The sequence below is a fragment of the Euleptes europaea genome, chromosome 14 (genome assembly GCF_029931775.1).
Source record: "Euleptes europaea isolate rEulEur1 chromosome 14, rEulEur1.hap1, whole genome shotgun sequence".
NCBI lineage: Eukaryota > Metazoa > Chordata > Lepidosauria > Squamata > Sphaerodactylidae > Euleptes > Euleptes europaea.
In genome coordinates, this window is record NC_079325.1 from 18,151,380 (window position 1) to 18,167,110 (window position 15,731).

At 45.7% G+C, this 15,731-nt stretch overlaps 2 protein-coding genes across 2 annotated transcripts in view; one reads left to right on the top strand and one right to left on the bottom strand.

Moving 5' to 3' along the window:
* The window catches only part of CAPG (capping actin protein, gelsolin like), a 245,540-nt gene that overhangs the window by 66,557 nt on the left and 163,252 nt on the right, over positions 1 to 15,731 (bottom strand). The window lies entirely within an intron of this gene.
* The window catches only part of AEBP1 (AE binding protein 1), a 41,127-nt gene that overhangs the window by 22,311 nt on the left and 3,085 nt on the right, over positions 1 to 15,731 (top strand). The window contains exons 10-21 of the mRNA XM_056859968.1: positions 706 to 777; positions 1,433 to 1,542; positions 2,317 to 2,456; positions 4,287 to 4,371; positions 4,974 to 5,118; positions 6,048 to 6,139; positions 7,849 to 7,972; positions 8,604 to 8,800; positions 9,687 to 9,866; positions 11,309 to 11,648; positions 13,279 to 13,418; positions 14,615 to 14,714. Coding sequence (XP_056715946.1) covers positions 706 to 777; positions 1,433 to 1,542; positions 2,317 to 2,456; positions 4,287 to 4,371; positions 4,974 to 5,118; positions 6,048 to 6,139; positions 7,849 to 7,972; positions 8,604 to 8,800; positions 9,687 to 9,866; positions 11,309 to 11,648; positions 13,279 to 13,418; positions 14,615 to 14,714 — 1,725 coding nt within the window. The remainder of the gene's footprint in view (positions 1 to 705; positions 778 to 1,432; positions 1,543 to 2,316; positions 2,457 to 4,286; positions 4,372 to 4,973; positions 5,119 to 6,047; positions 6,140 to 7,848; positions 7,973 to 8,603; positions 8,801 to 9,686; positions 9,867 to 11,308; positions 11,649 to 13,278; positions 13,419 to 14,614; positions 14,715 to 15,731) is intronic.

Consider the following 15,731-nt stretch of genomic DNA (forward strand, 5'->3'; position numbering starts at 1 on the left):
ACAACCTATATACATGCCTGGTCTGATATATATTGTCTGTATATGTATCTGTAAATGTGTATATGTTTTACATGGGTTTCAACTGACCACTGAGAAAGGCCAAATAAGCCGAAATGCGTCTGGCATGTGGTTATAGATATCAACCTTAGGAAATGCCATTGTGCTGTTTTAATGTTTTTAAAATAATTTTTATCTTGACATAGTGCCTTAAATAAATTATATTTTCATTATCTATATATTTTATTCATCCCACCCAACCTTGGGTACCCAGTGAAAGATCCTGTGAGTCCAGCTGTGCTAATAGTCAGTAAATCAGTAATTAATATAGCAATTAAATTTGCATGTGTTTGCACACAGCAGCATTCAAGGTGCTTTTTTAATGATCCTGATTAAAGGAAATTAGGCCATTTAAACATAAAAGAAAGTAAGTAAAACTGTCACCGTGATTTTCCCGAGGAGCCACTCTGCTTTATAAACATGCAATTAAAACTGCAATTGGTTCGTCTGGCACTGTTTGCGGTCTTGCTGGGAGGTACTGGCACGAAGGGGCATTTCCTGGTTTGACCAGAGTTGCAGGGCCTCTTTCCATCTGCCTGATGCACTTGGTTGTTAACAGCAGAGCCACAGTTGAGTTTCCAGTTGGGTGCCTTGTCCCCCAGACGTTTGCTCCCTAAACTTTGGCCTCTGTATCTTCACCATTTGCAGGGAAGCCAAAGAAAACAGGAGGGAAAAAATGGGAGACCGATGAGGATGAGTGGACTCCAGAAGAGAAAATAAGTAAGTAATGATTCTTGGGGATTTTAGAGATTGTTGTGTTTGAGCTTATCAGCCTTTTCTCTGTTTCCAGGGTTTATCACCTCTGCTTAGAGCCTAACTAGACATTACAAACCACACAAATTCCCCACAAGAACTTGCAGCTATACTATAATTCCCTCTCCTCCCATGCAGTGAGCTTTGTGACTTGTGTGGGGACTTGAACCCAGGTATCCCCGCGTGGGGTAGTGGTTAAGAGCGGTGGACTCTAATCTGGAGAACCGAGTTTGATTCCCCACTCCTCCACATGAAGCCAGCTGGGTGACCTTGGGCTAGTCACACCTCTCTTATAGCTCTCTCAGCCCCACCTACCTCACAGGGTGTCTGTTGTGGGGAGGGGAAGGAGATTGTAAGCCAGTTTGATTCTCCTTAAAAGATAAAGTTAGCTTATAAAAACCAGCTCTTCTTCTAGTCCATCACTCTTAAATGTTACACCCTACTGGATTCCAAAGATACTTTTTGAAACGTGCAACACATTTTCATTGCTCAGCACTTGAGGTTTGCCTTCCTTCTTTCATTCTGACCTGAACACTCTGATAATATATGACCGCTAAAGTTGTCCCTTGATCCTGCAACCATCATTTAACGAGTGAACTGGCTTGCCTTTCCTGTCTTGCAGAATGCCCTCCCATAGGAATGGAATCTCATCGAATTGAGGACGAGCAGCTTTTGGCTTCCTCCATGCTGAGGCATGGTCTGGGTGCCCAGCGTGGTCGCCTAAACATGCAGGTAATAGGAGCCTCTTGTGCCTAGAGTTGCCAACCTCCAGGTAGGGCCTGGAGATTTCCTGGAATTGCAAATGATCTCCCAACTACAGAGATCAGTTTCCCTGGAGAAAATGGTTATTTTGGAGGGTGGGCTGTATGGCACTGTACCCCACTGAGGCCCCTCCCCTCATCAAAGCCCACCCTGCCAGACTTCATTGCCAGATCTCCAGGAATTCCCCAACCCAGAGTTGGAAACCATCTCTGTGTCCTATTGAAGCAGTGGCTGTTTCCTGGGGATGCTCTTTGCAAACTGTTGAATATGTGATATTTATTATGTGTGTGTGTGTGTGTGTGTGTGTGTTAAGTGCCGTCAAGTCGCTTTCGACTCATGGCGACCCTATGAATGAAAGTCCTCCAAAATGTCCTATCTTTGACAGCCTTGCTCTGATCTTGCAGATTGAAGGCTGTGGCTTCCTTTATTGAGTCAATCCATCTCTTGTTGGGTCTTCCTCTTCTCCTGCTGCCCTCAACTTTTCCTAGATGACTGTCTTTTCCAGTGACTCTTGTCATCTCATGACGTGACCAAAATACGACAGCCTCAGTTTAGTCATTTTAGCTTCTAGGATCAGTTCAGGCTTGATTTGATGTATCATCATTATACTGTTTATAAAATACCTTCAGCACTAGGCCCTGTCCAGATCAAGCCCTGCTGTTACAAATACTCCAGAGCGCTATACAAATGTTAAATGTTCTCGATAAAGACCAGGTGCTGCTTCTTCCCCCTCCTCCCTTCCAGGCAGGGTCCAATGAGGATGATTATTTTGATGGTGCTTGGTGTGCAGAAGATGACAGCCGCATACAGTGGCTCCAGGTGGACACCAGAAGAACCACGAAATTCACCGGAGTCATCATTCAGGGCCGTGACTCTGTCATCCAGTATGTGTAAAAGAGGGGGCGGGTGGGAGGATAGATGAAGGGGAGGGCTGTGTATGGCACTCCCCCCACCAAAAAAAATCTGCCGCTGTGGTTTTGCACTGGCACCTGCAAGCTGCATCAAATAAGCGGATCAAGCCATTGTTTTACATTATTTGTGGTCTGCCTCTCTCATTGAGACTCAAGGCAAATTACAAAATGTAAAACAGTGCAGTATGACCATTATAAGATATAACAAAAAGTCTAATAAGATTGGCTAAAGATCTTTCAAAACAATGCAATAAAGACAGTATAGGACATGACGCACAAGAAATGCAAAAACGGGACTACATAAACTAGAGAACAATCCATTGAAAACCTTATAATACATACTATAAACAGTGCATTCAATTAACCATAGCACATTTTCATAGAATCATAGAGTTGGAAGGGGCCATACAGGCCATCTAGTCCAACCCCCTGCTCAATGCAGGATCAGCCTGGAGCATCCCTGACAAGTGTTTGTCCAGCTGTTGCTTAAAGACTGCCAGTGAGGAGGAGCTCACCATCTCCCTAGGTAGCCGATTCCACTGTTGAACAACTCTTACTGTAAAATATTTCCCCCTAACATCCAGCCAATACCTTTCCGCCCATAATTTAAATCCATTAATGCGAGTCCTATCCTCTGCTTCCAACAGGAACAGCTCCCTGCCATCCTCTAAGTGACAGCCCTTCAAATATTAAAATATTTAGTCGTCGTCCCCAACCTCCTCTTGTCCAGAGTAAACATTCTCAAGTCCCTCAGCCTTTCCTCATAGGGCTTGGTCTCCAGGCCCCTGATCATCCTTGTTGCTCTCCTCTGTGTGCTTTATAAAAATGCCCTCCTGAACAATTACATGTTACATATTCTCTGGAATGAGAGCATGGGAGCATTCCTGATCTCCTTAGGTAGGCCATTGGACAAAGTAAGAGCAACCACAGAGCATGCTTAGGTATGGGCAGCTGCCAATATTAGCCATTTGCAGGGTGGCACCTTCAACAGACTGCGCTCATCTGAGACTCTGCTCATCAGATGAGCGTAGATGACACAGTGGGGCATATCAGGAGAGGCGGTCAGCAGATTTTTTTTACCTCTAAAGCTTATTAGAGTGATGGGAGCAAAACCCCTTCCTTATCCTTATTTATCTTCCCACAGTCTGTTGTTTCAGTCACCTTTTCCCCTGCCCAAAGAGCCAGGCTGAGACAAAAGAGCTTGGAGACATACTGTGTAGGAGCATGGAGAGGTGAGAAGGAGGTGGGAGAGTTTAGCATCCTTCTCCCACATTCCCTTTTGATGTAAAATGGAGGAAGGGGGAGCATTTTATACATAATTGTATAAAATGTATATACATAAGTCTATAAAATGTATATAAATAATTATATACATAAATAAAACGAACATGGCTGGCCCCATCACATCACGTTTGGCCATTTTAAGCCTATCTTCACAATAGGGGTGCCATCCTCCAGGTGGAGATCTCCTGCTGTTACAGTTGATCTCCAGATGACCAATATCAGTTCCCCTGGATAAAATGGGTGCGTGGGAGGATGGACTCCATGGCGTTTACCCCACTGAACTCCTTGTCCTCCCCAGGCTCAGTCCCCAAATCTCCTGGAGTTTCCCAACCTAGATCTGGCAACCCTACCCCGTCCCCTGCCGGTGGCCGGGGGAGGGGAGACCTGGCAACCCTACTTCACAATGATAAGGACTACAATTGTGGTTTTGTTTTGATTTGAAGCTAGCAGGCTGTTGAATGCCGGCAGGCCCACCAGGCCTTATTTCTTTCACTCTCCAACATTTTCCCCCTCCCTTAGTGAGGACTTTGTCACCACCTTCTACGTGGGCTTCAGCAATGACAGCCAAAACTGGGTCATGTACAGCAACGGCTACGAGGAAATGGTATGTACTTGCTTTACCTGTAGAGTCCAAAGGGCCCTTGAAAAGCCCCTAGAAAAAGAATCCCAGAGTTTTTACTCACAGGGTTCCCAGCCTCCAGGTGGGGCCTGCAGTTCTCCTGGGATTACAACTGAGCTTCAGACTACAGAGTTCAGTTCTCCTGGAGAAAATGGCAGCTTCGGAGGGTGGACTCCGTGGCATCATATCCCTGCTGAACTTCCTTCCCACACTCGGCCCTCCCCAGGCTCCACCCTTAAATCTCCAGGAATTTCCTAACCCAGAGCTGTAACCCTAAAGAGGGATCACAATGGGTAGCTGTGTTAGTCTGTCACTAACAGTAGAAAGGAGCAGGAGTCCAGTGGCACCTTAAAGACTAACAATTTCTGGCAGGGTATGAGCTTTTGTGAGCCACAGCTCACTTCTTCAGATACCCGTGGCTCACGAAAGCTCATGCCCTGCTAGAAATGTTGTTAGTCGTTAAGGTGCTACTGGACTCTTGCTGTTTTCTAACCCTGAAGATGGGGCTTCTGCTGTGCCCCATTGGAGACAACTGGCTTCAAGGTGTCCTGCAATTTCTGTGGTTTTATAAATGGTCTTTCTTGCAGCTATTTTATGGAAATGTCGACAAGGACACTCCAGTGATGACCGAATTCCCAGAGCCGAAGGTCGCCCGCTTTATTCGTATCTACCCACTGACCTGGAATGGCAGCCTTTGCATGAGGCTTGAAGTACTGGGCTGCCCCCTCTCCAGTAAGAGTTGGAGAAAAAGTGTGCACGCATGCATTTGTTTTAAAAATCCTCTGGGTCATGATTCTCTATCATACCACTCTTTGCTTAGCCTTTAACACTTTTCCTGAGCCTCAGAATATTCCCAGAGAGCCAGCATAGTGTAGTGCTTCAGGTGTTGGACTAGAACCTGGGAAACCCAGGTTCAGATCCCCATTCAAGCCATGGAAATTTGCTGGGCGACCTTGGGCCAGTCACTCTCTGCCCTGACTCTGGCTGGTATTTGGATGGGCGACCTCCAAGGAATACCAGGATTGTAACATAGAGGCAGGCAATGGCAAACCACCTCCAAACATCTCTTACCTTGAAAACCCTATGGGGTCATCCTAAGTCAGATGTGACTTGAAGGCAAAAAAAAAAGCTGTTGACTTGATGGCAAAAAAAGGCTACTATTGTTAATGACTTCTCATTTATATAACATGTTTCAAGAGTTCCTTGTGACTCCCCTGAAAGGTAGATCATTGTGGCTCAGCCCCTATAGGAGGGCCTTTTCTGAGACTACAGCTGAGGTGCCCCTACATTGAAGAAGAAGAGTTGGTTTTTATATGCTGACTTTCTGTACCATGTAAGGGAGACTCCAACCAGCTTACAATCCCCTTCCCTTCCCCACAACAGGTGGGGCTGAGAGAGCTCTGAGAGCTGTGACTAGCCTAAGGTCACCCAGCTGGCTTCATGTGTAGGAGTGGGAAAACAAATCCAGTTCACCAGATTAGCCTCCGCTGCTCATGTGGAGGAGCTGGGAATCAAACCCCTGTTCTCCAGATCAGACTCCACCACTCCAAACCACCGCTATTAACCACTACACCACACTGGCTCTCGCCCTGTAACAATTTTAAATAATCAAAATTAAGTGCCATCAAGTCACAGCCGACTCACGGTGTTCCCTTTTGCAGGCATCCATAGTTACTACAGCCTGCAGAATGAAGTGATGACATCGGTAGACAACTTGGACTTCCGCCATCACAACTACAAAGACATGAGACAGGTGAGTATGGACTTCAGAGGAGAACCTCAGTCTTGACCCTTCCTGCTTGCCAACAAACTAAGAATAAGCTAAAGGGACTGGCCAACATCACTAGCTCAAAGCTGTTCACAGTGACCACAGAGCTCCCAGGTTGCACAGAAAAGCTCACCTGAAATCTGCCTGCCAATAAAAATAGAGACTACCCAATTTCTCTTTCCTTGAAGGTACATCATTCCCCCATTGATGAGTCCCAGTGAGGAAAATATCAGCCGGCTTTCCCATTTGTTCCCTTCGCAGACTGGCCATCGTTGCCAGGAAGGGTTTGTTTCTGCCTTCTGGAAATGGATTTCGCAATCAGATTCCTCTGCAGCCCTTTATCCAAATCCAGGCTGTCTTGTTAACAATTCCTGCAAAAACACAGGGTTCCTGCAGGCTGCTCTTGTTCTGTCACGTCAACAGAGCTCTCCTTTGTCCAGTCTTCTTGTCTCAGCGTTTCTTTTTAATGAGAAACTTCTGTGTGCTTCAGTGCAAAAGTACATGTGTTGCAGGAAGCCCTGTTCACATTGAAGGTGGCGGGGGTGGTCTGACATGGAAAGAGCTGCTTGGGTGAGGGGGGCTAATCCTTCTCCCACCAGGACCTCCCATGTTGTGTTGGTTCAAGCACGTTTCCCCAGTTTTGGGTTGAGGGGAAATATCCGGAAGCAACTTGAATGGTAGAAGTAAAGCAGAGTGTTCCCTGAACCACATATCCCATTTGAAACCAACAGGAAAACAAGTCCATAAGACGATTCGAATAAATTAAACACATTTCTCGGGTCTATTGTTCAAATTCAAAATAGTTATTACATGATGCACTTTTTACAAGTTTCTGTTTTGGCAACAGAATATGTCCATAGTATCACTTGCAAAAGCCATTCCTTATGTGAAACTGACTCCGGGCATAACACGTGTTGGGTCATGGGTGCGTGCAGGGCTGGATTAACTATTAAGCAAAAATAAATACGTGCTTAGGGCATCAAGGGAAGGGGCACCACAGAAATTTTCCATTGCCAGATTTACCATGGACCATATGGTGCAAAACTGCAAATGGTGCAGCTAAACCAGGGTCCACAAAAAGGGCCCCCCACAATAAAAAAAAATACATACATACAGTGACTTAAAAAAAACCCCTGAATTTTTACTCTTATCCTTAAAAAAACATAAGGATGAAGAAAAAGTGGGAACTGCGATTAATCACATGAATCACACTAGACTCAATATATTATTTTTAATTATTAAATAATTTAATATTAATTATTATTATTTTTTACATATATATGGGGGCACTAAAATCTTTTACGTGCGTAGGGCCTCTAAAGATCTTAATCCGGCCCTGGGTGCGTGATCAGACTTTCAGTCGAACATACATCAGGGGAACTTGCCTTATAAAGCGTTCATTTGCTAGGCTCTGCAAGGGGGAAGAAGGAGCTTTTGGCTCTTCCCCCACCCCGCTTCCTCCAGTGGAAATGGAAGCGGTGAGTGAAGGATCGTTTTAAGGTGAGTTCCCCTGATGTGCGTCTAGCTGTGAGTTCAGTTGCACCCCTGAGACCCGACACATTTTGGCCGTATTGTGTAACGAAGCCCTCTCTCTACTTAGTTCTGTCGTCTATTTCCATCCTGGTCTTCAGCTTCTCTTAAAGAAATCTCTTGGCTGGATAAACAGCAAGTTGTGATGCTTTCTATCCCCACAGCTTATGAAGGTGGTAAACGAAGAGTGCCCCGACATCACCCGCATCTATAACATTGGCAAGAGCTCCCGAGGGCTAAAGATATATGCCATGGAGATCTCTGACAATCCAGGGGAGCATGAACTAGGTGACTGGCATTTTCTGTAGGCTTGGGCTGGCCCAAACATATGAATAAGAAGACATTAGACTTCGATGTTTAATTGATTAATCAATGTCAGTCTTCTGATTTGACTGGGAAAATGCTCCTAATAAAGAGGCATCAGAGGGTTTTTCCCTTTTATGGGATTCCCTGGTCCCAACCTGGTGCGTTCCCTGCCTCTTCCCCAAGTCAACCTTGCTTTCTCACTGTGCCCTTCTCCTGCCTGGCTCCTGGCCATGTACTCAGCTGTATTGGAGCAATCTGCCTGGTCCCCAGCAGCCTTCCTCTCCTGGCCTTCCTCCCATGGGAGAGTCAGGCTCCTGGCTGGACCGGGATTGAGTTGCGACAGTCGGATCATGCCTTTTCTAATGGATCTAAAGGACTATCTGTTAGGGTTCCTTCTAGTCTATGCCATCAGTGGGAAGTTTTTTTGGGCGGAGCCAGAGGAGGGTGGGGTTTGGGAAGGGGAGGGACTTCAATGCCATGCAGTCCAATTGCCAAAGCAGCTGTTTTCTCCAGGTTGACTGATCTCTGTCAGCTGGAGATCAGTTGTAATCGCAAGAGATCTCCAGCTACTACCTGGAGGTTGGCAACCCTATTATCTGTGTTTGTGTTTCAGGGGAGCCAGAGTTCCGCTATTCTGCAGGAATCCACGGCAATGAGGTGCTGGGGCGTGAGCTCCTGCTAATGTTGATGCAGTTTATGTGCAAGGAGTACAAAGATGGGAACCCCCGGGTGCGGAACCTGGTGACCGAGACCCGCATTCACCTTGTCCCCTCACTCAACCCCGATGGCTATGAGATTGCCAGCCAGATGGTGAGACTGGGATGGGATCAGTGAGCTGAGCAACTGAAAGGAGGAGAGGGAGGGACACTACCTACATTTGTTTTTAAGGTGGAAGTAGGCCTGTGAATTATTTTTTACCCTAATCCACAAGACTTACTTTACTGAAAGTCATGTGAATTAGGGTAAAAAAATAGTTTCAGAGGGTAGCCATGTTGGTCTGCAGTAGAAGAGCTAGATTCGTGTAACACCTTTAAGAGAACAACAAGGTTTTGGGGGTATCAGCTGTTGGGAGTTGAAGTTCCCTTCGTCAGCTACAAAAAAAACAAAAACAAGTAGGAATTGAGATTCCCGAGTCCTTATATCCCAGTCAGAGGGTGGGAGGGGCATTGCAAAGAATGGCATCGGGATGGAAAGGTACAATGCAAAATGTAATCAGCTTGATTAGAAGGAGGAGGGGGAGGCGGAGTTGGTTTTTATATGCTGATTTTCTGTACCACTTAAGGAAGAATCAAACCAGTTTACAATCACCTTCCCTTCCCCACAACAGACACCCTGTGAGGCAGGTGGGGCTGAGAGAGTTCAGAAAGAACTGTGACTAGCCCAAGGTCACCCAGCTGGCTTCATGTGTAAGAGTGGGGAAACCAACCCGGTTCACCAGATTAGCCTCCACCACTCAGGTGGAGGAGTGAAGAATCAAACCCAGTTCTCCAGATTAGACTCCACCACTCCAAACCACCGCTCTTAACCACTACACCATGCCAGAGTAGGAAAGAAAAGCTTAGGGACAGAAAATTTGTAGTGAGATAATAATCCTCTGTCCCTGTTTGACCCTGGGGGGGTGGGGGTCCTGTTGTTCTGATACACAATTTGTCATTGAACAATTATGTCCCTTGACACCTTCTCTTTTGCGTTTCAGGGCTCTGAGCTTGGGAACTGGGGTTTGGGGCACTGGAACGAGGAAGGGTATGATATCTTTGAGAACTTCCCTGATCTGAACAGCATCCTATGGGCTGCAGAAGAACGGAAATGGGTTCCACACAAAGTCCCCAATCACCACATTCCCATCCCTGAGCATTACCTGGCAGAGGACTCCTCAGTAAGTACCTGTTGCTTCTTTGGAAGCTTGTCCCAGCACTGGGATATTATAGGATCTGTAGTGAGACCTTTTTGAGGCTGTCTTTTCCCCTTAGGTAAATATAGGCTTCTTCCTTGTTACATTGCCTTCTCCCTTGTGATCCTGTTTGTCAGCTGAGATTGTCATTGGAGGTCCTTCTCCAGGTGATCTCCCCTTCTGAGGTTCCCATGGACAGGGCCTTTGCTGTGGTTGCACCTGAATTATAGAACTCCCTAGATGCATTTGCCCTGTACTGTCTTTGTTATCTCCAGGGAAAGCCTATCCTGTTAATGTGAACTTTTGGTGATAGGTAATGCTGCCTGTTCATTATTATGTTTGGTTTCTACTGCTGTCTGATTGGCTGACATAACTTGGTCCATGTTTCTTTGATTCCTCTTGGTAATTAATATTGTTTTAACTGCTTTCTAATGGATTAATTTAAAAAATGTTTATGTGCTTATGGATTTGTATGCCATTCTGAAGGCTGGTATTTGATAGAAGGCCAGGGATATATGCCAAAAGCACAGAGTAGCCAGTATAGGTGTACTCTTCCTGTTGTCTTCAGAAACCCTGTATGTTCCCAGGGCAGAGTTAATGGAAATGGGCTTGGAAGTTTAAACCTTTTCTTCCATTTGCTGTGGCATGTCCTCAGCTGCAAAGGCAGTGTTCTGTTGTGGAGCTTTGTACCTCTGATGCGGAGTCTTTTCTTCTCCCTGGAAAATGCAGAGCAGAGAGGGCCTAGCACCAGAAAGATGCACTGTGTAAAGGAGCACTGCCTCCCCAGCAAAGGGTACACTGTGGAAATGAAAGAATCGGGTTAGGATCCAAGCCACAGAGAACATAGAAGTAGGTTACCGGTCTGTGGAATTTAATTTTAACATCTATAGGTGGCATGCAGTATCTACATTAAAAACAGAACAATCCAAAAAACCAAACAAGTAAGAAGTCCAAGACTCCTTACAGAATTAATCAGCCCTAATAACTAATGGCTAAAAAAGAAAACACCCTGACAAATAAAGAGTTTTGCAGGGGAGGGGCTGTAGCTCAGTGGTAGAGCATCTGCTTGGCATGCAGAAGGTCCCAGGTTCAATCCCCGGCATCTCCAGTTAAAGGGACCGGGCAAGTAAGAGATGTGAAAGACCCCTGCCTGAGACCCCGGAGAGCCGCTGCCGGTCTGAGTAGGCAATACTGACTTTGAAGGACTGAGGGTCTGATTCAGTATCAGGCAGCTTCATGTGTTCATGTGAGAACAACTTTACCTGTGGAATGACATATGAAGGTGGAAGGCAGTGGTCATAATCTGGGCGAAGTTTTTGCTTGTATGTATGGTAGGAGGAAAGGAAAACTTCAGGGTGCCCTTTGGCCCCCCCCCCCCAGTTCTCCCCAACACGCCTGACTTTCTGCGGTGTCCCTTTTCTTTCCAGGTGGCAGTGGAAGTGCGAGCCATCATGGCCTGGATGGACAAGATTCCTTTTGTTCTTGGTGCCAATTTTCACGGTGGGGAAAAGTTCGTCTCGTATCCCTTCGACATGGCCCGCCCGGCCAGTGAGAATGAAGTGGCCCCAGCAGTCCAACAGGACTACGAGGAGGAGAACCCAGAAATCAAAGAGACCCCTGACCACGCCATCTTCCGCTGGCTGGCCATTTCCTATGCTTCGGCCCATCTGACCATGACTGAGACCTTCCGTGGGGGGTGTCACAATCAAGATGTCACCAATGGCATGGGGATTGTCAATGGCGTCAAGTGGCATCCACGAGTGGGCAGTAAGTGAGCATAAGAACCACCATGCTGAATCAGACCAAAGGTGGCCAACCAGAAGCTTCTGGGAAGCCCACCAGCAAGACACGAGGGCTACATCCCAGAAACAGCCACTTTTGTTCACTCAGGCTTTCTGGCTGTTGTTCTCACACCCATTGTGTCAGCGTGGTGTAGTAGTTAAGAGTGGCGTAGTGGTTAAGAGTGGTGGACTCTAATCCGGAGAACCAGGTTTGATTCCCCACTCCTCCACATGAGCGGTGGAGGCTTATCTGGTGAACTGGATTTGTTTCCCAACTTCTACACATGAAGCCAGTTGGGTGACCTTGGGCTGGTCACAGCTCTCTCAGCCCCAGCTACCTCACAGGGTGTCTGTTGTAGGGAGAGGAAGGGAAGGAGATTGTAAGCTGCTTTGATTCTCCTTAAAAGGTAGAGAAAGTCGGAATATAAAAACCAACTCTTCTTCTTCTTCTTCCCCAATTAGAGCCTCTTATTTTCAACAAAAGCTGTATGTTGTTGCCTGAAAGATTGTGAGGGTTATGTACATCAGTTCCTCATTAAGAACAAGCTTTTTCCATCCTTTGTCTCTGAGGAGGATGGTGTTATGAAGTAGACTTTAATCAAGCAAAGGCTTTTGGATCATGAACTGCAAATCCTTTTCCCTACTAAGGCATATACCTGTTTACCTGCTTTTTCTGGTATCTTTAGCCAGCCTAGCTCCATGGCTCATTATTTTCATAATTTGGCTGACCCAGAACAAAGAAGAGCCTTTTTCTTAGCTCGTATGAATGCCTTTCCATCAAAGGTCTTACTAGGTAGATTTAATCACATTCCGTTATCAGGAGAGACTCTGCCCCTGTGGTTCAGGATCTCCAGACTCACTTATGCATATTGTGTTGGAATGTTGCCTGGGTGAGGGCCTTCGTAATGACTGTCAACTAGATTTGCTTGATACTGAGTTAGTCAATAATAAAAACTGAATGTTAACTGCTCTACTGTCCGATGTCAAGCCTGAAACAACTGCCTCGGTTGCAAAAGTTTTGGTAATGTTACTGAGAAGGGGATCTATGAAGCCTGCCTAATATTTTAAGTTGCTGCTGTGATATGGTTTATCTAGAGATTGGGTAATGATCATGATTATCATTTATATCACAGTCTGGCTGGATGGTTAGATTATTTTAATCCTTTATTATAACCTTTTTTTAACCCCCAAAATATGGTACATTTTATATATTTTACACTTAATTGTATTGTATACTCTGTATGGGCCCTGGTTTGTTCAGCAGGGATTTGTGTGAATTGTTCTTGTTCATGAGAATCTGTAAAAAAAAAAAAAATTGACTTCTTTCTTATAACCTTTGGTGTATCCAAAGCTGCTAAATCACTATCCAATTTATACATGAGTCCACATCTACTCTTCAGATGCAACGAAATCTAACCACCTGCAACAATCACTTCTACTGTCTGTACAAATGATTCCCTGCTGTTTCTTTGTAATCTGCTGGGAATTCTGTTTTTAGTTTTAGTTGTATAGCTTGTTTTATGCTATAGTGGGTTAAATTTAGGGGAATCTGTCTTGAGAGGCATTCGCTGGTAAATGGGATATAAATGTCCTAAATAAATCCTCTGCTGTTCCAGGCATGAACGATTTCAGCTACCTCCACACCAACTGTCTGGAACTCTCCATCTACCCAGGATGTGACAAGTTCCCCCACGAAAATGAACTGGCTCAGGAGTGGGAGAACAACAAGGAGTCATTATTGACATTCATGGACCAGGTGAGGAGCAATTGGGGGAATGGGAAGAGCTGCGGTCAGAGACCTGGATGGGAGAAAAGGTCATGCAACTAGACACACTTAAATTTGATGTTAATTTTTGCAAGCCGGTGGGGAGAGGGGAAACCACATTTTCAAGACTGTCTGACTCACTTTGAACACTCCTATTTTGATATTGTTTCTCACTTATGGGTAACAGTCCTGTGAGTCATTTATTTTTGCACCAGATTCTCTTTCCTTGCACCAAAATTTTCCCATGGGAAATGAATGCATTATTTTGCATAGATGAAACAAAAGCATTCTCAGTGGCCGCAGCAGAAAGGAGCTGAATCACAACTGATGGCGGTGAGATCAAAAAGAAAGTGGCCATTATGAGTTCATCCCTAGGCTTATCAATTCATCCCTAGGCTTGCTGTTGTGTAGGGATATCCTTCGGCTAGTTGAAACGGATTAGGTCAAGTGAGTGATCACGTAACAACCAAATATTTTTTGTAACAAATTTATATGGGCAGTCCTAAGCAGTAGGTCAGATGACTGCCTGTGTTTGGTTGAGAGTTCCTGCTATTATGGTAGGTGATCAGGAAAAGACATTCGCTGTGCTGCTAGGATTGCCCTGGCTGCTGCGGGGCTAGGGGACATGCAGCCCTCGCTCTTGTCCCTTCTAACAAATGGCACCAGAAGGAAACAAAAAGGTAAACTCACACCTACAAAACGGCATTCCTGAACACATGAAGCTGCCTTACACTGAATCAGACCCTTGGTCCATCAAAGTCAGTATTGTCTATTCAGACTGGCAGCGGCTCTCCAGGATCTCAGGCGGGGGTCTTTTACATCACCTACTTGCCTTTAACATTGTGCTACTCTGTGGATGATGTTTTGTGAAGGCCTATAGCCACATACAAATAAATTCTACTACTACTACTTACTTGCCTAGTTCCTTTAACTGGAGATGCTGGGGATTGAACCTGGGACTTTCTGCATGCCAAGGAGTTGTTCTACCACTGAGCCACAGCCCCTCTTCAATTCTTGGCATTATAGAATGTTTGGTTGTCATCAAGTAATGGGCCATCGATTGCCTGGCATGCCAACTTTACTCTTGGGAGGACACCTAGACAGGAACAGACTTCAAGTCTTCCCCAGTAGAATTCACAGTGATTCAGTGGTCAACTTCATGACTGCTGCCTGAAATCTCTTTGCAGGTACATCGTGGCATCAAGGGTATGGTGAAAGACCAGCAGGGAGACCCCATTGCAAATGCCAGCATTTCTGTTGTGGGGATCAACCATGATGTAATAACAGGTATGGCCAGGATGCATAAAGGACAGTGGCAGATGCTGACCAAAGAGAGCCAGCGTGGTGTAGTGGTTAAGAGCTGGGGACTCTAATCTGGTGAAGTGGGTTTGATTCCCCACTCCTCCACATGAAGCCAGCTGGGTGACCTTGGGCTAGTCACAGTTCTCTCCAAACTCTCTCAGCCCCACCTACCTCACAAGGTGTGGGGAGGGGAAGGGAAGGTGATTGTAAGCTGGTTTGAGACTCCTTAAAAGTAGAGAAAATTGGGGTATAAAAACCAACTGTTCTTTTTCTATTGCAATCTTGCATTGCCTAAGTTGACTGTCAATCCCCTGGGCAGTGCAGTTCTGGAATAGGATAAGACTCTTAGGAAGTAAACAGTTTGAACCTGGAAATCTTGGGTTTCTAGCCCATTTGGCTAGGGTACATGTAAAAACGTGAATGAACTTGATGGTTTAAACACTCACGAGCAAGAAAATGCTTTCAGCTTCAAAGCACTGGCCCACGCCTGGCTCATTCCAGTGCCTCATCTCACCTCCTGTTTTGACTCAGCTGTCAACATGGGAAAAACAATTACCCGTGAACTCTCAGTTGCAGATGAATCTCTCAGCTGTGCCTTCCTGTAGGACCAAACTATGCCTGAAGCTGAGCTGTGGGCAGTTTATCCAGGAAACAATTTTCTTTTGAAAAATGCAGCCAAAGAAGCTTGCAGCTGGGGCGGAAGAGTGGCGTGGGGCAGAGGGGAGCTTCTTAACTCTTTCCCGCCTCTTAGGCCAAAAACAGGTTTTAGTGGGGAAAGGGTGAAAAAGCCCCCGGTGCCGTCCCGCCATAGCACCCTGCCCGAGCAGCTAAACTGTATAAAAACAAATATCAAGGACAGACTCAGAATCGAGTGTTGTTTGTCCCTCAGTGCACAAAGGATGGTACACCGATGAAGCTGTGTGGCTGATTAATAACAGGAGGAAACTCAAGGGTTCGTTTACAGGGAAAGTGAAATCCTGGGGTGTTTTTTTTTCCTTTACT